General features: G+C 45.6%; 1 protein-coding gene across 2 annotated transcripts; it reads left to right on the top strand.

The window, feature by feature from the left end:
• Window positions 1-32: 32 nt before the first annotated feature.
• LOC120924516 (probable N-acetyltransferase CML1) lies at window positions 33-25,632 on the top strand. 2 transcript variants are annotated; one of them, XM_040335485.1, is made up of 2 exons: window positions 33-280; window positions 24,804-25,632. In XM_040335485.1, exon 2 carries the CDS (start codon window positions 24,811-24,813, stop codon window positions 25,480-25,482), a length of 672 nt encoding a protein of 223 aa, XP_040191419.1. In that variant the 5' UTR covers window positions 33-280; window positions 24,804-24,810; the 3' UTR covers window positions 25,483-25,632. The 2 variants fall into 2 exon arrangements, with proteins under 2 accessions (XP_040191419.1, XP_040191410.1); XM_040335476.1 differs by lacking the exon at window positions 24,804-25,632 and adding an exon at window positions 9,207-9,914.

The following is a 25,632-nucleotide window of genomic DNA, read 5'->3' as shown; positions in this document are numbered from 1 at the left end:
AGAATGCTTATATCAAGCTCTTGAACTGGAACCAGAGTTATTAGTTAATTATTATCTGAGAGCCCAAATCCTGGCAAACTTATCGGAATAGTAAATAATTCAGAGGGGTTGAATTACAGTATGTCAGAGGAAAATAGGACAGACAGGGTCTAGTCCGTGGGACTGCCGTCCACCCTGTGTCGGACTAACATCACTTTTTTCCTGAAAGCCTCAATTTAAATTTTCTACTCCCAAGAAGAAGAAGAAGATACCAAAAGGACGGGATCAAAACGCTACACAGGTTTGTCGCTTGTATCTATAGAAATAGCCTAGCTTGTAATTTCTGTTTTATCGTAGGTCAAGAAGTTCCCACGAGTTCTATATTTTTTTTTTTTTTCCATTTATAAAATGTACTCTAGATAAAACATGATCAAAAGGTATTGCATAAAGTGAAAGTAATTGGGATTTCCAGTCGCAATGTTGTGTGCTCTAGCCTGAAGGTAAGCTTCTAGCGTTGTAAAGCTGTGTTATTGCTGGAGAACAGAGTAAAAAACATGACTAGTGTATTACAGAGATACCCATCATTACACCCGTTATACCATTTCTACTCCCACCCCACACTTCCTCTAAAATAATGAGACCACACCTTGATTTTGGAGTAAAAATGGCCATAACAGCCTATTTATTAAAACAATGTAGGGTAAAACTCCAACTCAAAATAATCAGTATAATAATAATAATAATAACATATAACATCATTACAACAGTCTGTTGGTCTTTTCTGGCAGCCCCCCGAACTCAAACACATCTATAATCAATACACTGCGTGCCCATATAACACATTAGGCCTCCAGCCGTGTAGTCCGCTCGGAGACAAACCCCCGCCCGCAGTGCAACCATTACGGTATTCCAGCAAACCTTCAGCTGGAATACACCGGAGGGGCACATACCGATGAGCCCCCCACCCCTTTTCACCACATTTCTTACTGCCACCGTAAAAGACCAACAGAAAAACACCACCACAGCCCGCAAGGATGACACCTCCACCTTAAGGGCCCCTCCACACCCGCAGGGCCCGCTGGAATCCTTCTTGAAGACCCAAGGACCAAAGATCGATCCCTACATCTGAGAGATGCACCCCATCCCTCCTCAAGTAAATGCCCAAGTTGGTTTCAAGCTCCAAATGCCGGATAACGAATTCTCCCTGGCGCGCCATATACCATCCAACTACCCTATTAACCCGAATCCTGGCCCTATTTATTCTTGCTATGGACCTAGCCCTGCGCCACTGAGTCTGGGCTACGATATCCGACCACAGCAGGACAGTAGACGGAAAGGCAGCGCGCAGCTTCTCAATGTCCGATTTGACATCCACGATCAGAGCCCTGATCTTACGAACGCCCAAATCGTTGCCTCCAGCATGTATCACCAGCACATCCGGCGGCCTGTTCAACCTGGCGTAGCGGCAGAACCCTACCCCACATCATGCCAGGAACCTCCAACAACCTCACTGCGGCCTCCCTTCTGGAGAAACCCAATTGTCTGCCTTCAGGTCTCACATCTGCTCTCCTAGCCTCCCAACAGACATACGAGTGGCCAAGTATCCAGACGAGGCGTGCAGACCCTCCATCTGAAATTAGACAAATATGACCCGCTAGCACTCATGCAAGAAAATTTTAACCATTAACAACAAACCCCTACTTAACCAAACCCTGCCCTGGAACAGCCGGCCCAGATGACCGATCGCACCACAAATTAATCAGTTCCCCCTTTTTTTTATTCAACCACCTCCCAATCCTCCTCACCACAGCTTCATCCAGCCCACACCTGGCAGCTTCAGTAGCCCCCCCGATGCAAAGGGAGTGAGAAGCATAGGCGGACCCCTCCAAACCGATTTTTTGCAAGCAGTTTCAAAACACGGCCACAAACTGAAACCGTGACAAAAAGGACCCATCTTCATGCATTAACAATGGACCACCCCCAACCGGCCTAACCTCCAAAAACTCCTTGACCGCAACCACTGGGCATACCCGAGATCCAGGCAACAAGAATAGGACCACATCCACCCCCCTGCCGGTCTGGTCGGTCTTAAACCACCGCAGCCGAACACACACCCGTACATCCTGCTCCAAGAGCACGATACCCCCCCCCCCCCCGGCAAGCTGCTGAGAAGGGCTAACCAGCTCTCCTATGCGAAAAGCTCTATAAAACGCAAGTGATAAAGCAGCAGTAAACCGCAGCCATTCAAACCGCCCCATGCTCACCCCTTCCAACGAACCACAGATGGCCAAAAGATTGGAAAAGTTGACCGGCCTCCTCGTATCTTTTAACCTGCAAACTTTCTTGTAACCCTTCACGGCCTGCTTAACCCAGAAATCTTTCGTCCAGTCCTCCCCCCCCCCCAAGAGTTTAAAGAAAAAGCCAAACCTGCCAGCTTCTTCTCAATTCCAGAGACGGACACCCCCCGTTCCATATTTCTAGATCCAAAGTACACCACCCTCAATCGCACTTCCGGCCCATGTTTTGCGGCCCCCAAGTGCAACCATTCTGTCCATACCTTGGTGTAGGCAGCCCGTGTGGCCTCGCTTACCGACCGCTGGATCCATCCCGCGGTGATTCCAAAGCCAGCTCCCAAAACCAGCCCGGGCAAGGAACCCCGTCCACCTCCGCAGCGGGGGCCAGCTCTCTGAACTTGTCCCACTGAAATCCTACAGGGAGGAAAGAACAACAAGAACACCAGGAAGGACCCAAGAAAATCGATCTGGAAGAAATAGAAATCAAGGAAATCTCTTTTTCTTCTGTTTCTTTGCGCCCGCCCTACATCCTGTAGGGCGGGCGCAAAGAAACAGAAGAAAAAGAGATTAATAGGAGAAGGGGTTATTAATATTAGTGGAGTGTAACTGACTAAAGAGGAAATTAAAGTACTTGACAAGGGCCTCAAGTTTGCCCCAAAGAAAAACCTTAATACATTTGATGCCTAGGTTGATATTAATAACTTTACTAGAAGTCTCCATATTAAAAAAATATATGATGAATAAACCAGGTGAAGGCGTAGTAAGAAACAAAACTGTAGAAAATGATGTCCAGTTTAGCAATTTAAGAAACAAATCTGTATTCAACCCCGCCAGTAGGTAATGAAGGACACATTGAAGTATTTGGAAGAATGGTATTGAAGGACCTGCAGGATATTAAGATAAAGAAAATGCATGATCCAGGAGATATTAAGAGTGGTATAAGAAAACGGGAAGCAGGGCAGGAGTGGGACTCATTTTCAGCCCTGGAGTTTCATGCCTTAGACCAGCCCACTTTAGTTCACGACTATTAAAATAATGTCCGCACCTCGGCTGCTGGAACGCAGGAGCAGTGTTGCCAACCTACCAGATTGAAATTTACAGGCACAACACCCAAAATTTACTGGCACAGGCAAATTTTTCTGGACATTTTACAAAAGTTACAACATTACAGTTTTAAGTGCATATTTCAGTATTAAGGCTACAAATAAGTACACTGGGCAAATAGCAATACAATTTAAGGTAGATATTAAGGTTAAAAAAAAAAAAATCTGTTATTTCCGCTATAATAGTCCATCGGTTTCTGTTCCCCATCACCTCCTGCCCCCACCAGCTCCTGCTATCACCTCCACCACCAGGTCCTGCCACAATCACCTCCTGCCACCACCATCACCTCCTGCCGCCACCACCTCCAGCCAGCTCCTGCCCCCACCATCACCCCCTGCCACCATTACCTCCTGCCAGCTCTTGCCATTATCACCTCCTGCCAGCTCTTGCCACCTGCACCCATCATCTCCTGCCCCCACCACCACCTGCACCCACCACCTTCTGCCAGCTCTTGCCACCATCACCTCCTTCCCCCACCACCTGCCACAATCAGCTCCTGTCAGCTCTTGCCACCATCACCTCCTGCCCCTACCACCATCACCCCCTGCCAGCTCTTGCCACTATCACCTCCTGCCAGCTCCTGCTCCTACCATCACCCCCTGCCAGCTCTTGCCACTATCACCTCCTGCCCCGACCACCTTCTGCCATCACCTCCTGCCCCCACCACCACCTCCTGCCAGCTCTTGCCGCCATCACCTCCTGCCCCCACCACCACCTCCTGCCATTTCTTGCCGCCATCACCTCCTGCCCCCACCACCACCACCTCCTGCCAGCTCTTGCCACCATCACCTCCTGCCCCCACCACCACCTCCTGCCAGCTCTTGCCGCCAAAACGTGCACCTGCCTATATGTCATAATGTAATACTATCACATAGCCCAGACATGCCAGCTCCAGTAGAGAGACTTGAGCCACAATAAAATGTCTGCAGTACAGAGGACAGCGTGGTCTGCAGCCGGGCACCTGTCCCCCCCCCCCCCCTCCGTGTGTTTGCAGCTTTTCCCTGCAGCCAGTCAGCTCCTTCACAGGACACACAGGCTGGTTACTCACAGGAGCCCTCACTGCTGGTCTAGGATCACTGTCTGTCCCTCAGCACACGTCCTATTGTAGGCGCCTGGTGAGAGCCTTGTTTGTCTTACATTGTTAAGCCTCTAGTGAGAAGCCGACAGTGTGCTGATTGGTTCAGCTCCAGTAACATTCATTGTCATGGAGTGGAGGACTCGCCCGGCGCATGTGCAGTTGCATGGTCGGCTCGCCGCGGCCATCTTTTTTATGGGCACCCGATGACCATAACGGACACCCCAAAAAGGGGGTTACATTTACGTGCTGTCCGGTTCACCGGCCCGCAACCCGACCAGCCCACCGGGAATTATCCCGGTTCTGCCGATTGGCCAATCTGGGCCTGACTGGAAGAGAGGAAGGATGTAGTAGTGAGACAGGCAGACAAGGGGGGAGGGGGGCTATTGTCATTCAATCAAAAGGGGCTGCGGGCATGGTACAGGAGATTTCAGGGGCTGTGGGCATGGTACAGGAGATCAATGCAGCCTCACTGTGCCCATCATTGCAGCCTGTGGATTTGCTTGGCAGAGTCTGCCCATGTGAAAAGGCTCTAAGGGAGAGCTCTGTGGACTGTAATGTAAAGGGAAACTGATGTAAGGGCCAGTTCAAACCAGACGCAGTTCCGTACAGTTTTGTGCGCTAAACATGCATGCACAGTGTTTTCCATGTATTCCAATGGCTCTAGTTGGCTCTAGTTCACAACATGCAGTCAGTTTCCGGTGCAGAAACTGACCGTAAACTGACTGCATGGTGTGAACTAGAGCCAACTAGAGCCATTGGAATATATGGAGAACACTGCATGCATTTTTTGCATAAAAAAACACATGGAACTGCGTCTGGAGTGAACTGGCCCAAAGAGGTACTCTTGGAATCCTGATGTAAGGGGGTCACTGATCACCAAAGCCCCCACATACATCAGAGTCCCCCTTTACATCACAGTTCACAGAGCTCTCCCTTACATAAGTGTGCTCAGAGGCTGGCGAGATGAGAGGGGGGAGGGGGGAAATATTTCCCTTACCAAAGATGAAGGCTTGGGCCCTGGAAACAAGGCCTACATACATGTGCTATACATAGGCTGGTAGAGCATGCTGGGGCTTGTAGTGCACCACGCTAGGGAAATCCTAGTGGACTTCTGTGTTGGTTGAGGGACTCTGGAGGTGACAACACACTCTGTACAGCCCCATCAATGACTGTCCCACCTGTGTGCTGCTTTCTTTTCATCATTGAGAAGTCTCATTAGGAAGCAAGGATTTTTAGCTGACCTGGAGAGCTGTGGATCCTCTGTGGGGGGTTGCAGACAGCATCCATAATACAAGCTGGCCTTTCCTCCATTTCCACTATCTACCTGCAGACTGCTTGAGCTCCTTTGGGAAGCATGGAGGAGATGCCGAGAATTGGAATGTGGGAGGCTGTGGGACACACACAGGGGGGTGAGATAAGATCCTGCTATCTGTATCTTTTTTTCTCTTTCTCCTGTCCGACGTCCGTACGAGGAGGGGGGGGGGGGCTGTCAGTGCGGGTCCGAGCAGTGTTGTGACAGAGAATGTAATTGGCACTCTACTCATAACTGAAGCCACATTACTAGCTTTTGCCCCTCTAGCAGAAACGATCTGGTCTAGCAGGAGGAGGGGGGAGGGGGCTTTTTATACAGCAGCACGGCCAAAGTTTTCACACTCGCAGCCACACAGCAGGAGATGCCAGCTGACTCTGTGTGACGTGGAGGGGGAAGGAGGGAGCGGAGCGCTGGCAGATTAAAAAAGGCCATTCACTGGCACAGCCCAGCACACTCACCTGCAGAGAGGAAATAGAAAGAATCATCCTTCCGGGGTGAACAGCAGACAGACGCGCGCGCATTCGCAAGGGCCAATCAGGGCTGGATAGGAACTAGTGTGCGCCAGCCGCAAAAACGGGACACAAAACAATGGCGTACACAGGAAATGACACAGACACATAGGAGGGGCCAGGCTAACAGAGCAGAAATCGGACGAATTCAAACATACAGTTGTATGTCGGCCAGCCCGGACCACAGCCATGTTTTTTTCGGGCGCCGCTGCCCTCACACCGGCCTCCAGGAGCAGCCAGGCAGCCGGCCCACCGGGATTTTTCCCGGTCTCCCGATGGGCCAGTCCGGCCCTGCTGGGAACCCTGTAGTCCGTTACAAGGATGATCTGGCAAGTCTCAAAAAAGAGGAATCAAAAAAGGTATTTTAAATAAGATGGAAGGAAAATATCTACAACCGTTGGGATGTAGGATCCCGGTCATATATACTCTCCCGGAAATTCATAAATCCAGAGAAGATCCTCCGGGGAGGCCAATTGTCAATGGAATCAATTCAGTAGGGGCGAGAAAAGCGAGTACATTGATTGGTTCCTTCAGCCTCTAGTGAAAAAAACGAAATCATACCTTAGGGACACGAAGCACTTGATACCATTGTACTGGACGTGAGCTCGATTTATATGGCTACAGCTGATGTCTCATCTCTCTACATAATTATTAATCATAAGGAAGCCATACAAGCTACAAATTGGGCATTGAATGGTCTGAGTGACCTCAAAAATGCACAAAAAAAAGTTCATTGCTAATTGCCTGGAATACAGTTTAGACCACAATTGTTTTTGGTATGAAAACAATTATTTTAAACAAATCTGTGGCATAGCAATGGGCGCGAAATATGCGCCAAGTGTGGCTAACCTATATATGGCAGAATGGGAAGCAGACGTTTTATACAATAGAAAACCACAACAATTACTTTTATATACGCGTTTTATTGACGATATTTTAATTATTTGGTCAGGAGACAGAGAGAGTTTAATTGATTTTGTTTTTTATCTGAATACAAATGAGAAAAAACATTAAACTTACTTGGGAGATAAGTGATGAAAAAATCAACTTCCTTGATCTGGAGATTACTAAAGAAGGAGCGAAATTGATAACACAGAAAACACAAGAAAATACAAGATGTTTCTGCTCTGGAAAGAGATATGTTAATACAAGATTCCACAAGGAACAACAACTTTGCTGGGGGAGTGCCCTTGATAATTGTAACCGTCACCACCGTTTACAATATTCCCATTCCATCAACCCAAGACAGCTTCCGACACTCCACAATCCAGCAGACACGATCCATATGGATTTCCCCAGAATAAAGACGAGACCAGCTCTGTTCTCTGAGTCAAAATGTATGGATCCTTTAATGGTTAGTTCTCAGGTTTATATACAGTTACAAGGCATGTTTCAGTAAGCACAGGAACAATCAAACTCTCCACCCCCAATTCGTGTGATCGGGGGCTATAGCAGGGATACAGCAGGGATACCAGGTGATGGAGAGGGCGAGGGGGGGGATCTGTGTCTGTTTGCAGGGTAATTTGGGGCTTTCAGGTGATTGAGTGCGGTGCGGCGCTAGGCTGCGGATGAAGCCGCAGTCTTTCCTAACGAACGCCGGGCGTTTCACGAGGTGGCGCGAGGGCCGCCGCTGCAACTTGTCCTGAAAAAGACGGCCGCTAACGGTTTCAGGGTGTGAAGAAAACAAGTCCTGTGAGCAGGGGCTTACCTTTAAGGCTAACGATGCCTGCTGAGGCCCGGAGGGCGCCCGGGGAAGGGAGATCACATAGTCCAGGGAGAAGGGACGCAGAGGCTGGGGATGGAAAGCCCTGCCTATCTGCTCCAGCAGCCAGACGCCTACTGTTAGGTTCGCCCGCCGTTTACCGCTAGGAGCAGTTCAAGCCCTTGGGAAGAGTCACTTTTTCAGACTATATCCTGAGAGATCAGGGGAACGTGTCAGAGAGAGAGAGGGGAGCGAGAGAGGGGGGAGAGAGAGGGGAGCGAGAGAGGGGGGAGAGAGAGGGGGGAGAGAGAGGGGGGAGAGAGAGGGGGGAGAGAGAGGGGGGAGAGAGAGGGGGGAGAGAGAGGGGAGAGAGAGGGGGGAGAGAGAGGGGGGAGAGAGAGAGAGAGAGGGGGATAGAGAGAGAGAGAGAGAGGGGGATAGAGAGAGAGGGGGGATAGAGAGAGAGAGGGAGCAAGAGAGATCAGCTGTTCCTAGTGATCAGGAACAGCGATCTCGGTGTAATCTCAGTCAGTCCCCTTCCCCCCACACCTTCCTAGGGAACACTAAACCCTTTGATCGCCCGCTAGTGTTAACCCCTTCCCTGACAGTTCTATTTATACAGTAATCAGTGCATTTTCATAGCACTGATCACTGTATTGGTGTTCATAGCACTGATCACTGTATTGGTGTCACTGGTCACCAACAAAGTGTCACTTAGGGTCAGATTTGTCACAATCCCACTAAAAATCGCCAATCCCCGCCATTACTAGTAAAAACAATAAAAAGTCCCTAAATCTTTCCCCTATTTTGTAGATGCGATAACTTTTGCGCAAACCACTCAATGTACGCTCATTGGCATTTCTTTTTTACCAAAAATATGTAGAAGAATACATATTGGCCTAAACTTAGGATTTTTTTTTTTTTTTACTGGATATGTATTATAGCAAAAAGCTGATTGATAATTATAAAGTCACTCCCTTTCACATTCACTCGGAACGTGGACACAGACAGTCAAATGGCTATTTCTTCACCATAAAAAAAGGTAGGAATCTGCAACAAAGTTTGTTCTATGTACATTTCAGAGATTATATCACCCAGAGATGAGTTTTTTTTTTCTCAGCACAAGTGGAGTAGACAGGCCTTGTCATTGTTCAAAGGCCACCTAAAATTAATGAAAAAGATATTCCCAATACACTAAAATGTCTCCTGTTTTTGTCTTTATGCACAGGGAGGTAACAACATGACAGAATACCACATCCGTCTCTACCAGGACTCCGATTACCATACGGTGAGGGACATCTTTGCTGGCGGAATCACAGAACATTACCCTGTGGCCCTCCGTCACACATTCAGCCTTCCACGAGTCTGGATCCTCGTTCTTACCGTGTTCCTCCTTGCCCTGGTGACCACAGGCTCCTTTATAGTCTCATCTGTAGCGGTGGCCGTTGTCATTCTCGTCTTATCGCTCATCAACATCAACATATTAATTTCCTATGTCAGGACATCCCTGGCTGGTGACATGTTGGATATCAAGAAACATTACCTTCAGCGGGACGGTTGCTGCTTCTGGGTGGCAGAATCGGAAGGAGAAATTGTGGGCATGGTGGCGGCGGCCCCATTTCCCCATCCTGGTGGACAGAACCAAGTGGAGCTCAAAAGGCTGTCGGTTCCCAAGAAACATCGGGGCAGAGGCATCGGCAAGGCTCTGTGCAAGACGGTCATTGACTTTGCACAGAAGTCTGGATATCAGGCCGTCGTCCTGGGGACCTCGCAGTATCAGATGGATTCCATGAACCTCTACAAGAGGCTGGGCTTTAAGATAACAGCCAAAGCCACCTATTATTCAAATTACTACTTCACCAAATTGTTGGACTTTGTTGACTTTATTTTCCAGTATGATCTTTTAAAACAGCAATAAAATACTCCTTGGCTATGACTTGCTGCCTGTGATTTCATCACCTTGGTTTCCTACAATTCAAGAATAACCAGTGGTGGGACAAGGTCATCCAGCACCCAAAGATGCCAAACTGTACCTTTTTATGGTGGGCAAGCGCCTACGCCAGGCAGTAAATCACTTGTCAAAATCAATGTGCAGCTCAGTTTTAACATTGAACACGCTTGTGTTGATGGCTCTCTCCTCCACTCGCGGCTTTTCTCTTGGACACTTCTGCACTCGGTGGAGCGGGCTGTGATCTCTCTCTAGTGCAGCTCCTGTGTGTCTGTGCACACCTCTACCAGTTTTAACCACTTAAGACCCGGACCTTTAGGCAGGTAAAGGACCTGGCCAGTTTTTGCGATTCGGCACTGCGTCGCTTTAACTGACAATTGCGCGGTCGTGCGAAGTGGCTCCCAAACAAAATTGGCGTCTTTTTTCCCCCACAAATAGAGCTTTCTTTTGGTGGTATTTGATCACCTCTGCGGTTTTTATTTTTTGCGCTATAAACAAAAATAGAGCGACAATTTTGAAAGAAATGCAATATTTTTTACTTTTTGCTATAATAAACATGTTTTTTTCCTCAGTTTAGGCCGATACGTATTCTTCTACCTATTTTTGGTAAAAAAAGAAAAATCGCAATAAGCGTTTATCGATTGGTTTGCGCAAAATTTATAGTGTTTACAAAATAGGGGATAGTTTTATTGTATTTTTTATAAAAAAAAATATTGTTTACTACTAATGGCGGCGATCAGCGATTTTTTTCGTGACTGCGACATTATGGCGGACACATCAAACAATTTTGACACATTTTTGGGACCATTGTCATTTTCACAGCAAACAATGCATTAAAAATGCACGGATTACTGTGAAAATGACAATTGCAGTTTGGGAGTTAACCACTAGGGGGCGCTGAAGGGGTTAAGTGTGACCTAATCTGTGTTTCTAACTGTAGGAGGGCGGGGCTGGACGCGTGACATCATTGATCGTGTTTCCCTATAACAGGGAATACACGATCGATGACAGCGCCACAATGAAGAACGGGGAAGCTGTGTTTACACACAGCTCTCCCCGTTCTTCAGCTCCGGGGACCGATCGCGGTACTCCAGCGGCCGCGGTCACGGAGCTTCGGACCGGGTCGCGGGCGCGGCAGGGATCGATCGCGGGTCCACGGATCGGGTCACAGCGCGAGCGCGCAACCCACCGCTGGGAACTTAAAGAGTGACGTACAGGTACGTGCTTGTGCCCAGCCGTGCCATTCTGCCGACATATATCTGCAGGAGGCGGTCCTTAAGTGGTTAAATGACACTACTGACAAAATATAAGAAAAAAGATAATGTACTGTCATCCTATCAATTCAGATTTTAAAAAAGTAGAGGTTTTGAGGCAACTTTGGACTTTTATGGTGCGACAAGGACTGACATAATAAATTGTATATTTTTGTACACATTGTCTAAGAAAGCAAGAGAAGAAGTTAAAAATGTAGGCCTTTGAAGCAAAGATACTATGGGCTAGATTCACGTAGCCTTTACGTCGGCATATCTATTGATACGCCGCATAAGTTAGAAGACTGGGCTTACCCAGTGACGTAGCAGAGGGTGCATCAGAGGGTGCGGGGTCACGTGACGGGTGGCCCCGCCTCCCCTATATAAGATATGTCACAGCTTCAGCCGCTCATTCGCTGGGCTGTGTCCAGAGGTGAGAGGAGGTCGGCGATGCTGCGCTCTGGATGGATGGATCTTTTCATCGTTGGACTGGAGATCACCCGCAACCGTCACTGGATCGGGACAACGCTGGAGCAGGAAGCCGGGAACGAGTGTCACCGCTGGATTTTTTTTCTTTATTAATAAAGGACTTTTTTTCTATGGTGTGTGTGTGTTTTTTTTAATTATTTACACTTGCTTCGTGAAATGGTAGGGGTACAATGTACCCCATTACCAATTCACATGGGGGGGGCAGGATCTGGGGGTCCCCTTTGTTAAAGGGTTCTTCCAGATTCTGATAAGCCCCCTGCCCGCAGACCCCCACAACCACCGGGCAAGGGTTGTGGGGATGAGGCCCTTGTCCCCATCAACATGGGGACATCCTCCCCATGTTGAGGGCATGTGGCCTGGTACGGTTCAGGAGAGGGGGGGCGCACTCTGTCCCCCCATCTTTTCTGCGGCCGGCCAGGTTAACATGCTCGGATAAGGGGTCTGGTGTGAATTTTTGGGGAAACTTCACACCATTTTTTTTTTTAATTTGGGGTGGAATTCCCCTTAAAATCCACACCAGACCTGAAGGGGCTGGAATGGATATTTGGGGGGAACCCCACGTCATTTTTTTTAAAATTGACGGCGGGGTTCCCCTTAATATCCATTCCAGACCTGAAGGGCCTGGTAATGGAATTTGGGGGGACCCCCACCCTACTTTTTATTTTTATGAATGAATTCGCTCAATTGCCAGAGCCGACAATTCATTATAGCCGAAAAGACGGTTTTAAAAGACTTTTTTTCCTTTCAAAAATGACACTTTATGCAGGGACAGTTCTAAGTACGTGAAACGTGCGCTATTTCACATGCTAACTTTACAGGTACAAAATTTAAAGGAATATTACACTTTTATTGTTTCACTTTTAGCATTATTAAATTCACTGCTCCCGAAAAAACTTCAGTTTTTAAAACTTTTTTTTGCATTGATACATGTCCCCTGGGGCAGGACCCAGGTCCCCAAACACTTTTTAGGACAATAACTTGCATATTAGCCTTTAAAATTAGCACTTTAGATTTCTCCTATAGACGTTAATAGGGTGTTCCACGACTTTTCGAATTTGCCGCGAACACCCCTAATTGTTCGTTGTTCGCCAAACAGGCAATGTTCGAGTCGAACATGAGTTCGACTCAAACTCGAAGCTCATCCCTAGCGTCTACCATCTGACCCATGAAATTGTCCTGCAAGACATTTAGGAACTGGCAAACCTTAGATGAATGTGTGGTTCCCTCCGCCCAGTCTATATCTGGATAATTAAAATCATCACCTATTATAACACTTCCCATACTTGCTGCTAATCCAAATTGTGAAAGGAGGTCCGCCTCCTCCCTCAGGTTAGCTTCATCCCTTTGGAGCTCTACCCATAATGATTCCACCTCCTCCCTAGCTCCGTTAGTGATGTCATCCCTCACCTTCACTTGTATATCATTCTTAAGATTATATATATATATATATATATATATATATATATATATATATATATATATATAGGCATGCCCCTCCCCCTTTGTTACCCTCTCTATCCCTGTGAGAGAGTGGACAGGGGGAGCGGAAAGAGGGGGTAGGGAAGAGAAGGGGAAAGAGGGGGAAAGGCATAGGGAGAGAGAGAGTAGGGAGATAGAGAGTTGAGAGGGAGAGTGTGAGAGTGGAAAGGGGGAAGGGAAAAGGTCAAGGAAAAGGGCAAGGAAAAAAAGGAGAGGGGAAAGGGAGAGGCGGAGAGAGGGGAAAAAAGGGGGAGAGGGGAAGGGGATAGAATGGGAGGGGAGAGAAGGGGAAAGGGAGAAGGGGAATTGGGAGGTAGAGAGAGAGGGAGGGGAGGGAAAATTGGGAGGGGGAGAGAGAGTGAAGAGGGATAAGGAGGGAGAGTGTGAGAGTGGAAAGGGGGAGGGGAAAGGGAAAATGCAGATGGATAAGGGATAAAGGGAGAGGGAAAAGGGAAGGGGAGATGGGGAGGGGAGAACAAAGGGGAGATGGGGAGGGGGAAGGGAGAACAAAGGGGAGAGGGGGGAAGGGGTAAAGAGGGAAGAGAGGAGGGGGGAGAGGGAGGAGAGGAGAGGGGGAGGTGGAAAGAGGGGAGAGGGGGAGGGGGAAAGGGGGGAGATAAGAGGGGGAGGGGGAGAGGAGAGGGGGGAGAAGAGAGGGGGGAGAGCATAGGTACTTTATATATACTCTATTCGAAAGGGTCCAGTATTACTGGTTTGGGGTATTGTTGTTACAACAGTGGAATAATAGATTACATTTACTTTAAATCCTTATAAAATTACCCGCAGCCACTCACCCGTGATTGTATTTATATGGTAATATTTAGGAGTTTTTCATGGCGTCTAAACCTAGATGTACCTCAAGGAATTTATAAGGCCATCTTATAATAGAATGCTTATATCAAGCTCTTGAACTGGAACCAGAGTTATTAGTTAATTATTATCTGAGAGCCCAAATCCTGGCAAACTTATCGGAATAGTAAATAATTCAGAGGGGTTGAATTACAGTATGTCAGAGGAAAATAGGACAGGCAGGGTCTAGTCCATGGGACTGCCGTCCACCCTGTGTCGGACTAACATCACTTTTTTCCTGAAAGCCTCAATTTAAATTTTCTACTCCCAAAAAGAAGAAGATACTAAAAGGACGGGATCAACACGTTACACAGGTTTGTCGCTTGTATCTATAGAAATAGCCTAGCTTGAAATTTCTGTTTTATTGTAGGTCAAGAAGTTCCCACGAGTTCTATATTTGTTTTTTTTGTTTTTTTTATAAAATGTTCTCTAGCTAAAACACGATCAAAGGTATTGCATAAAGTGAAAGTAATTGGGATTTCCAGTCGCAATGTTGTGTGCTCTAGCCTGAAGGTAAGCTTCTAGTGTCGTAAAGCTGTTTTATTGCTGGAGAACAGAGTAAAAAACATGACTAGTGTAGTACATAGATACCCATCATTACACCCGTTATACCATTTCTACTCCCACCCCACACTTCCTCTAAAATAATGAGACCACACCTTGATTTTGGAGTAAAAATGGCCATAAAAGCCTATTTATTAAAACAATGTAGGGTAAAACTCCAACTCAAAATAATCAGTATAATAATAACATATAACATCATTACAACAGTCTGAGTTCGGGGGGCTGCCAGAAAAGACCAACAAACACATCTATAATCAATACACTGCGGGCCCATATAACACTTAGGCCTCCAGTCGTGTAGTCCGCTCGGAAACAAACCCCCGCCAGCAGTGCAACCATTACGGTATTCCAGCAAACCTTCAGCTGGAATACACCGGAGGGGCACATACCAATGAGCCCCCCACCACTTTTCATCACATTTCTTACTGCCACCGTAAAAGACCAACAGACAAACACCGCCACAGCCCGCAAGGATGACACCTCCACCTTAAGGGCCCCTCCACACCCACAGGGCCCGCTGGATCCCTTCTTGAAGATCCAAGGACCAAAGATCGATCCCTACATCTGAGAGATGCACCCCATCCCTCCTCAAGTAAATGCCCAAGTTAGTTTCAAGCTCCAAATGCCGGATAACTAACCCTATAACCCTATAACTAACCCTAACCGTCCAACCACCCTATTAATCCGAATCCTGGCCCTATTTATTCTCGCTATGGACCTAGCCCTGCGCCACTGAGTCCGGGCTACGATATCCGACCACAGCAGGACAGTAGACGGAAAGGCCGCGCGCAGCTTCTCAATGTCCGATTTGACATCCGCGATCAGAGCCCTGATCTTACGAACGCCCAAATCGTTGCCTCCAGCATGTATCACCAGCACATCTGGCGGCCTGTCCAACCTGGCGTAGCGTTCCACGTCCGGCAGAACCCTACCCCACATCATGCCAGGAACCCCCAACCACCTCACTGCGGCCTCCCTTCTGGAGATTCCCAATTCTCTGCCGTCAGGTCTCACATCTGCTCTCCTGGCCCTCCAACAGACTTACGAGTGGCCAAGTATCCAGATGAGGCATGCAGACCCTCCATCTGAAATGAGACAAATATGACCCGCTAGCACTCATGCAAGAAAATTTTAACCATTAACAACAAACCCCTACTTCACCAAACCCTGCCCCGGAACAGCCGGCCCAGATGATCGATCGCACCACAAATTAATCAGTTCCCCATTTTTTTTTATTTAGTCAACAACTAAATGCATCCTGCTCCAAGAGCCCCCCCCCGGCAAGCTGCCGGGAAGGGCTAACCAGCTCTCCTATGCGAAAAGCTCCATAAAACGCAAGTGAAAAAGCAGCAGTAAACCACAGACATTCAAACCGCCCCGTGCTCACCCCTTCCAACAAACCACAGATGGCCAAAATAATGGAAAAGGTGACCGGCCTCCTCGTATCCTTTAACCTGCAAACTTTCTTGTAACCCTTCACGGCCTGCTTAACCCAGAAATCTTTCGTCCAGTCCTCCCCCCCAAAGAGTTTAAAGAAAAAAGCCAAACCTGCCAGCTTCTTCTCAATTCCAGACACGGACACCCCTTGTTCCATATTTCTAAATACAAAGTACACCACCCTCAATCGCACTTCCGGCCCATGGCTCGCGGCCCCCGCTTCGGTCCCCACGTCCAACCATTCTCTCCATACCTTGGCGTAGGAAGCCCATGTGGCCTCGCTTACCGACCGCCGGATCCATCCCGCGGCGATTCCAAAGCCAGCTCCCAAATCCAGCCCGGGCAAGGAACCCCGTCCGCCTCCGCAGCGGGGGCCAGCTCTCTGAACTTGTCCCACTGAAATCCTACAGGGAGGAAAGAACAAGAACACCAGGAAGGACCCAAGAAAATCGATCTGGAAAAAACGGAAATCAAGGAGAGGATGTAGGGCGGGAGCAAAGAAACAGAAGTAAAAGAGATTAATAGGAGAAGGGGTTATTAATGTTAGTGGAGTGGAACTGACTAAAGAGGAAATTAAAGTACTTGACAAGGGCCTCAAGTTTGCCCCAAAGAAAAACCTTAATAAATTTGATGCCTATGTTGATATTAATACATTTGCTAGAAGTCTCCATATTAAAAAATATACGATGAATAAACCAGGTGAAGGCGTAGTAAGAAACAAAACTGTAGAGTTTAGCAATTTAAGAAACAAATCTGTATTCAACCCGCCAGCAGGTAATGAAGGAAACATTGAAGTATTTAGAAGAATGGTACTGAAGGACCTGCAGGATATGAAGATAAAGAAAATGCATGATCCAGGAGACATTAAAGCGGGGGTTTACCCTAAAAACAATTTTCTAACATTACATCCAGCTCACTGTCTACATTGACAGTATGCCGTTTGTTTTTTGTTTTTTTTGCTGTACATAACTCGTACAGCTATTTTCTTCCATGGCTTCCGGGTAGGGCCTCCTGCAGGAGTGGGCGTTCCTATCCAGCAGGTGATTGACGTGATAACAAAAACGACCTCCCCCCATCGCATAAGGAGCGTCACGAGTTGCCGAAAGAAGCCGAACGTCGGTGCGCAGGCGCCGTATAGCGCCAACTTGCCGTTCGGCTTCTTTCGGCAACTCGTGACACTCCTTATGCGACGGGGGAGGTCGTTTTTGTCATCACGTCAATCACCTGCTGGATAGGAACACCCACTCCCGTGGGAGGCCCTACCCGGAAGCCAGGGAAGAAAATAGCTGTATGAGGTATACAGCCGTCGTACAGCAAAAAAAAAACAAAAAAACAAACGGCATACTGTCAATGTAGAGAGTGAGCTGGATGTAATGTTAGAAAATTGTTTTTAGGGTAAACCCCCGCTTTAAGAGTGTTATAAGAAAACTGGAAGAGAGGAAGGATGTAGTAGTTAGACAGGCAGACAGGGGGGGGGGGGGGCTATTGTCATTCAATCAAAAGTGGCATATAAGAAGGAAATTGAACGCCATCTGAGTGACAATACCACCTATTTGAAACTACCTGGGAACCCTGTAGTCCGTTACAAGGATGATCTGGCAATTCTCGTAAAAAGAGGAATCAAAAAAGGTCTTTTAAATAAAAAGGAAGGAAAATATCTACAACCATTGGGATGTAGGATCCCGGAAATATATACTCTCCCGAAAATTCATAAATCCAGAGAAGATCCTCCGGGGAGGCCAATTGTCAATGGGGTAGATTCAAGAAGCAATTGCGCCTGTGTAACCATAGGTTACACAGCACAATTGCTTACTTGCCCCGGCGTAACGAGTGCTCCTGATTCAGGAACCTCGTTACGCCGACTGCAGCCTAAGATCTGCGCGGCATAAGGCCCTTATGCCCGCATATCTTAGGCTGCATTCTTGCGTTGGCCGCTAGGTGGCGTTCCCATTGTGCTCAGCGTATAGTATGCAAATTGCATACTAACACCGATTCACAACGTTGCGCGAGGCCTGCGTACGCAATTTACGTCGTTTACGTACGGCGGTTTTCGCGCAAGGCTGCCCCTGCTATTAGCAGGGGCAGCCCATGTTACGTATACCCGTCGTTCCCGCGTCGCGAAATTTGAATTTTACGTAGTTTGCGTAAGTGAATCGTGAATGGCGCTGGACGCCATTCACGTTCACTTTGAAGCAAATGACGTCCTTGCGACGTCATTTGCCGCAATGCACATCGGGAAAGTTTCCCGATAGAGCACGCGCTCTACCATCGGCGCGGGAACGCGCCTAATTTAAATGATTCCCGTCCCCTACGGGATCATTTAAATTACGCGCTCTTCGGCCGGGCATTTTGCCGGCGCGCCCGCGCAATTTACGTAGCTTCTGCTCCGTGAATCGAGGGCAGCGCAAAAAAATTGCGGGGTTGCAGGGCAAAAACGTTGCCCTGCGCCTCCGCAAAAAAAGCGCAATTATACCTGAATCCGGCCAAATGGAATCAATTCAGTAGGGGCAAGAATTGGAGAGTACAGTGATTGGTTCCTTCAGCCTCTAGAGAAAAAAAACTGAATCATACCTTAGGGACACGAAGCACTTGATACAGTTACTTGATACCATTGTACTGGACGGGAGCTTGATTTATATGGCTACAGCTGATGTCTCATCTCTCTACACAATTATTAATCATAAGGAAGCCATACAAGCTACAAATTGGACATTGACCTAAAAAATGCACAAAAAAAAGTTCATTGCTAATTGCCTGGAATGCAGTTTAGACCATAATTATTTTTGGTATGAAAACAAATATTTAAAACAAATCTGTGGCATAGCAATGGGCGCGAAATATGCGCCAAGTGTGGCTAACCTATATATGGGAAGCAGATATTTTATACAATAGAAAAATCACAACAATTACTTTTATATAAACGTTTTATTAACAATATTTAAATTTTTTGGTCAGGAGACAGAGAGAGTTTTATTGATTTTGGTTTTTATCTGAATACAAATGAAAAAAAACATTAAACTTACTTGGGAGATAAGTGATGAAAAAATCAACTCCCATGATCTGGAGATTACCAAAGAAGGAGCGAAATTGATAACACAGACGCATTTTAAAACGGTTGATAGGAATAGTCATCTACCTCTGGATAGTTGTCACCACACCCCCTGGCTGGACAACATACCAAAGGGACAGCTCCTAAGATTAAGAAGAAATTGCACCAAGACTGATGTATTTCTGAAACAGGCAGATTTCATCGGCAAAAGGTTTGTGGAGAAGGGCTATAAACAGAATTTCATCAAGAAGAAAATACAAGATGTTTCTGCTCTGGAAAGAGATACGTTAATACACGATTCCACAAGGAACAACACCTTTGCTGGGGGAGTGCCCTTGATAATGGATTATAGTGTGCAACACAAACAAATTGAAACAATCTGTAGGAAGTATTGGTACATTGTGAAAGCCGATCGTCATTTGGGATCCATACTCCCAGAAAAAACATTGTTTACATACAGGAGGGCTCCCACTTTAAGAGACATGATTGCAAAAAATGTATTGGACCCTCCTGAGAAGAAAAGTTTTTCATTTTTCAATGGAAAAGGATACTACCCATGTAAGACGTGTTTCACATGTAGAGACACGAAAGAGAGTAAAAAGAAAAAAGAAACTTTCAAATCTAGCTTTACAGGAAAGGAGTACAAAATTAAAGATTTCATCTCCTGCAAGACGGAAGGGGTAGTCTATCTCTTAGAATGTCCGTGTAAAATTCAGTATGTAGGAAGGACCAAAAGGGAGCTCTGGAAAAGACGTTGTGAGCTAAAAAATGGGTTTCCCAAGCATAGCTTATCCCGTCATTATGACCGCTGTCTAGTGATGAGCCGAACACCCCCCGTTCGGTTCGCACCAGAACCTTCGCGCGAACATTTAGAACCCCATTGACGCCTATGGGACTCGAACGTTCGAATTCAAAAGTGCTCATTTTAAAGCCCAATATGCAAGTTATTGTCGTAAAACGTCTCTGAGAACCCGGGACTTGCCCCAGGGAACATGTATCAATGGAAAAAAAGTTTTAAAAACTGTAGTTTTTTCAGGAGCAGTGATTTTAATGATGCTTAAATAAAAAAAATAAAAAAAATGAAACATTCCTTTAAATATTGTACCTGCTGGGTGTCTATAGTATGCCTGTGAAAACGTCTTTGAGAACCCGTGTCTTGCCCGAGGGAACATGTATCAATGGAAAAAAAAGTTTTAAAACGGTCGTTTTTTTTATCATTGGTATCATTGCTATCCACTTCAGGACTCTTGAAAAACTACCGTTTTTAAAACTTTTTTTCCATTGATACATGTTCCCTCGGGCAAGACCCGGGTTCTCAAAGACGTTTTCACAGGCATACTATAGACACCCAGCAGGTACAATATTTAAAGGAATTTTTCATTTTTTTATTTAAGTATCATTAAAATCACTGCTCTTGAACCTTTAGGTGCAAACTACAGAGCAAATGGCCAGTACACACCAAGTAGCTTTAGGTGCAAACTACAGAGGACAAGTGAAATACACACCAAGTAGGTTTAGGTGCAAACTAAAGAGCACACGGGCAATACAACACGTGAGAACACTGCAGCTAGCACAATCAACTGCCTGACAAATTAGGAAGAACTGATCTAGCTATACTATACAGTGTATAAATATATGTACAACACCTGGGATGTATATATATCCTCTACACACTGTAAATTTAACTGACTAGCCTGCCTGCTCTATCTAGCTAGCTAGAAAAAAAAGACAATCTCTCTCTCTCTCTGACTGATCTATAACCAGCGCTGCAATACACTACACAAGGCCGCCCTGCAGGCGGCCTTTTATAGTGTGGGGCGTGTACTAAAGCCCTGAGCCATAATTGGCCAAAGCCACCCTGGCTTTGGCCAATTATGGCTCTCTGTACTGACGGCGCTGTGACTGGCCAAGCATGCGGGACATACGACATGCTTGGCCAATCATCAGCGCGCAATGCCGCAGTGAATTATGGGCCGTTGCGCGTCACTCGAATTTGGCACGAACGACCCGTTTTGTTCTTATTTCGACGAACGATCGAACATACGATGTACGAGTCGAACACACGTTCAACTCGAACACGAAGCTCATCCCTATTGCTGTCATAATAGAGACCCCTCCTCATTAAGGGTATGGGGTATAGAGAAATATAAACCCCATTGGAGGGGAGACAATATGGTACAAAAGATTAGCCAGGCAGAATCTCGTTGGATACATGAACTTTGCACTTTATTACCTCATGGGCACAACGTTGATTTTGATCTTAATTGTGTTATCTCCAATTATTAATAGGCAATACCGCTTTCTCTCTTTTTTTTTATTATTTTAATAATTTTAAATTATTACTATTCGCTTCACCTGGTATATTTTTGAAGATTGATCATCCTTCCTTGCCATTTTATTTGTAATTATTGATGCCCTGGTTAGGCCTACTACATTCATCATTTAGTTTGACATTATTATTCTCTTATATTTTAGTTAGCTACAGTTATTGGTCATTATGCCAAAGTTGCAGATTTCAAGTTATGACACATCTGTATTCATTGTGCCATAAATATGTTTCATTAAATATCTTATTAATTGGCCAGAATTCCCATTGATGTGGCCATGTTATTTATATTCCATTCCTATGTGGCTCTCTCTATTATCCAGCAGAGGGGGTTGTTTACCTGTATTCAGCGAGCTTGAATGGCGCTTCTACTTTTTATATACTGTTTTACCACCAGAGGGAGCAACCATTTGTTTCCTATTTTTTACTATTCAATTATTGTTTTTAATTCCCATATTATTATGGACTATTGGCATATCGATTAACTGTGGATAATCAGTATATTATGTTACAATTATACCCGCCGTCTTGTTGCTGATTTTGTCTTGATGGCGTGGCATTATAAAAGTCACCTCTACACCAGCGGCTCCCTATCCTATGAGTAAGTGGTGTGTACAGCCACGTAACGCATAAGGAAAGGAGGAGAGCTGTTGGTGACGTCATCCCCGCTCGCGGCCGAGGATGGAGGAGTTTGTTTATCTACATGCTTTTGATATCTACTTAACTGTGAGTGCATACACTGTTGAATAAAGTATGTTTGTTTTAAGTTACTGCACTATGGAGCCTATTTTTGTTTTTAGATTCTCCACTGGGGGGCTTTGCATCCTAATTGTGAGCCTTTAGACAATACCTGTCTGGAGTCCTTTAAGCAACCGATCAGGGGTTTATCTGGTGAGCGGGACTGTGAGCTGCTGCCATCCAACATTGAAAGGCTTGTATTTAAGCCAGCTGAGGTGAGAGGCTGGTGAGAACAGGGTCACTCAGAGTGGAGCACCTGTCAGTTTGGGGTGGATTGCTCGTGTCACTATACACTTCAGAAATTTAAATGGACATTGATATTCTACTCTCTTTGCATGTTATTGGAATATTTACATTTAACTATTAACGACTTAACCCCCGGACCATATTGCCGGTCAAAGACCAGAGCACTTTTTGCGTTTCGACACTGCGTCGCTTTAACTGACAATTGTGCAGTCATGCGACGTGGCTCCCAAACAAAATTGGCGTCCTTTTTTTCCCCAAAAATAGAGCTTTCTTTTGGTGGTATTTAATCACCTCTGCGGTTTTAATTTTTTGCGCTATTAACAAAAATAGAGCGACAAGTTTGAAAAAAAAAAATGAATATTTTTTACTTCTTGCTATAATAAATATCCCCCAAAAATATATAAAAAAAAAACATATTTTTTCCTCAGTTTAGGCCGATACGTATTTGTCTACCTATTTTTCGTAAAAAAAAACTTGCAATAAACGTTTATTGATTGGTTTGCGCAAAAGTCATAGCGTTTACAAAATAGGGCAGAGATATGCAATTAGCGGACCTCCAGTTGTTGCAGAACTACGATTCCCATGAGGCATAGCAAGACTCTGACAGCCACAAGCATGACACCCAGAGTCAGAGACATGATGGGACTTGTAGTTTTGCAACAGCTGGAGGTCCGCTAATTGCATATCTCTGAAATAGGGGGTAGTTTTATGGAATTTTTATTAATATTTTTTTTTTTACTAGTAATGGCGGCGATCAGCGATTTTTTTTCGGTACTGCGACATTATGGCGGACACTTTTGACACATTTTTGGGACCATTGGCATTTTTATAGCGATCAGTGCTATAAAAATGCATTGGATTACTATAAAAATGCAACTGGCAGGGAAGGGGTTAACACTAGGGGGCGGGGAAGGGGTTAAGTATGTTCCCTGGGTGTGTTCTAACTGTAGGGGGGTGGTCTTACTAGGGGAAATGACTGATCGCTGTTCATACATTGTATAAACAGACGGTCAGGCATTTCTCCCCTGACAGGACCGGGAGCTGTGTGTTTACACACACAGCTCCCGGTCCACGCTCTGTAACGAGTAATCGCAGGTGCCCGGCGGCGATCGCGCCCACGGGAGTCAGTGGCCGCTTCGAGAGCCGATGTAGAGCTATAGGCTCTCGTGCAGGGGAGCCGACCTGCTGCCGTAGAACTGCGGCGGCTGGTCGGCAAGTAGTTAAGGAGCAATTTTTTGAGATTATTTCACATATACAGTTAATTGCGTGAAGATTTGGTTAACCTATTCACATTGCACAATTGCACTTTATGGTATTATTGGACGCACTTCTTCTATGCACATTATTGTTGGTTCACAATAATAATTAATTTATTTGGATTTTTATATCCTTATTCATTATTATTTTCCAGTCACACCGGATCTTATCTATCGGTTTTAAACACAATATTAATTTCATCAATTGTTATTTATGTGCACAGAGACTCATGTTTCTATTCTATTATGCTTACTTATCTATATCAGTAATTATTAAATGTTGTAGTGGACATATTTATTATTTTACATTCAATCTATTTGATTTAGTGCGTCAGCACTTTGCTCTGGGTGGTATGTTTACCACCTATGGTATTTTTCACATAAAATCACTCTCATCACCCTCCACATTATCCGGTTGATGTTGGGCGGGTATTATTACACTTGGAGTGGAACATATTTTTCTGACTCACAGGAATTGCTAGATTTATTTCTGTTATTCGTGTTGTAACGGAATGGCCCGTGATACCCAGAGACTTTTGAAGGATGCGGGGGTACTCCTGTGTCAGCTTCACCAATGACTCTTATGTCTAGGGTCATCCTATGTCCAATAGGGGCATAGGATGACTGAGAAATGATATCTCGGATTACATGAGATGGGACAGTAATGATAATTCATGTATTGCAGGATATCTTGAAATATTACTAGTTGTTTATTCTGAACCCAACAGGTCAATAGAAGAGTGATTCATTCATGTGGGGGACACATACTGTTGAGGTGTTAATTGAGTCTGGCTCCTAAGATATTTCATTGTGCTATGCTAATTGACATTGTATGAAATTATGTGAAATTCTATTGATGATAGATGTGGAATGTGAATTAGCATGTCAATTATGTCTACAAAGGAATGTATATTGTGTAGCAGGTGAGAATAGCTTATCGCGGAGTCAGAACGTCTGGGTAATGATTAGTAATTATTGGGCTTCCAGGTCGCAGTTTGGAGACCTCTGGTGTATGGCATTCAGGTACTTTGGCAGCATTCCCTTTACAATGCTTTAACTTGTACTGTAAATAAATATATGTGGTAAAACTAATAAGAGATAGGAAGGACAACTTATCTATTCCTGATGTTCCCAACCAACACATTTAAAACATGTTGAACATTTTAATTTAATTACACATCTATTTTGTTTCAGGGACGCAATGTCAACACTTACTGTACGACAGTACAAGCACTCTGATTTTTCAGCAGTCAAAAAACTCTTCATCGAAGGATGTCATGAACACGCGTCCACTACCTTCTACCAAGCTTTGAGGCTACATCAGAACTGGCTCCTCATGATTCTTGGATTTCTGCTCCCTCTGGTCACTGTTGGCTCCATCCTTCTGGCCATCTTGGATGTGGTTGTTGTATTGGTTGTGCTTTGGCTGTGTGGAAGAAAGTTCTTCTATGGCTATGCCACACACGCTTTGGCGGACGACATGAAAGACATCCCCAAATATTATCTCCAGCGGGAAGGGTACAATTACTGGGTGGTAGAATCTGATGGGGAGTTTGTGGGGATGGTGGCAGCTATTCCCTCGTATCTACCCGGAGGAGAGAAAAACACAGAGCTCAAAAGAATGTTTGTGGACCAAAGCCACCGGGGCAAAGGGATTGCTAAAGTCTTGTGCAGGACAGTCATTGAATTTGCCCGTAAGAAAGGGTGCAAGGCAGTGATCCTGTCCACCACAACGGTACAAACCTCCGCCACAAATTTGTACAGGTCGGTGGGGTTTAGGTGTACACACACCAGCTACATGACCGGGTTCACACAAAGACTCATTAGGCTGCAATGGATATATTTTAGATATGACGTCAACAATAGCAAATAAAAATGTTTCTTGATCAAGAGTCTTTATTGCATCAGTTTATTAAAATGCTTAACCTGACAGATGTAATGTGTAGTAAAGAAAGATGAATTGTTAAAAAGCAAAATAGGTGAGCAAAAAAGGTAATTTATTCCATATCAAAAAAATCTGGTC

The sequence above is a fragment of the Rana temporaria genome, chromosome 1 (genome assembly GCF_905171775.1).
Source record: "Rana temporaria chromosome 1, aRanTem1.1, whole genome shotgun sequence".
NCBI classification, from domain to species: domain Eukaryota; kingdom Metazoa; phylum Chordata; class Amphibia; order Anura; family Ranidae; genus Rana; species Rana temporaria.
Note: the sequence above shows the minus strand (reverse complement) of the source record. Positions and strands in the feature narration are given on the sequence as shown.

Bases quoted from the DNA above. Each gene is read 5' to 3' on its own strand.
- LOC120924516 (XM_040335476.1), top strand. From the start codon at position 9,219: ATGACAGAATACCACATCCGTCTCTACCAGGACTCCGATTACCATACG.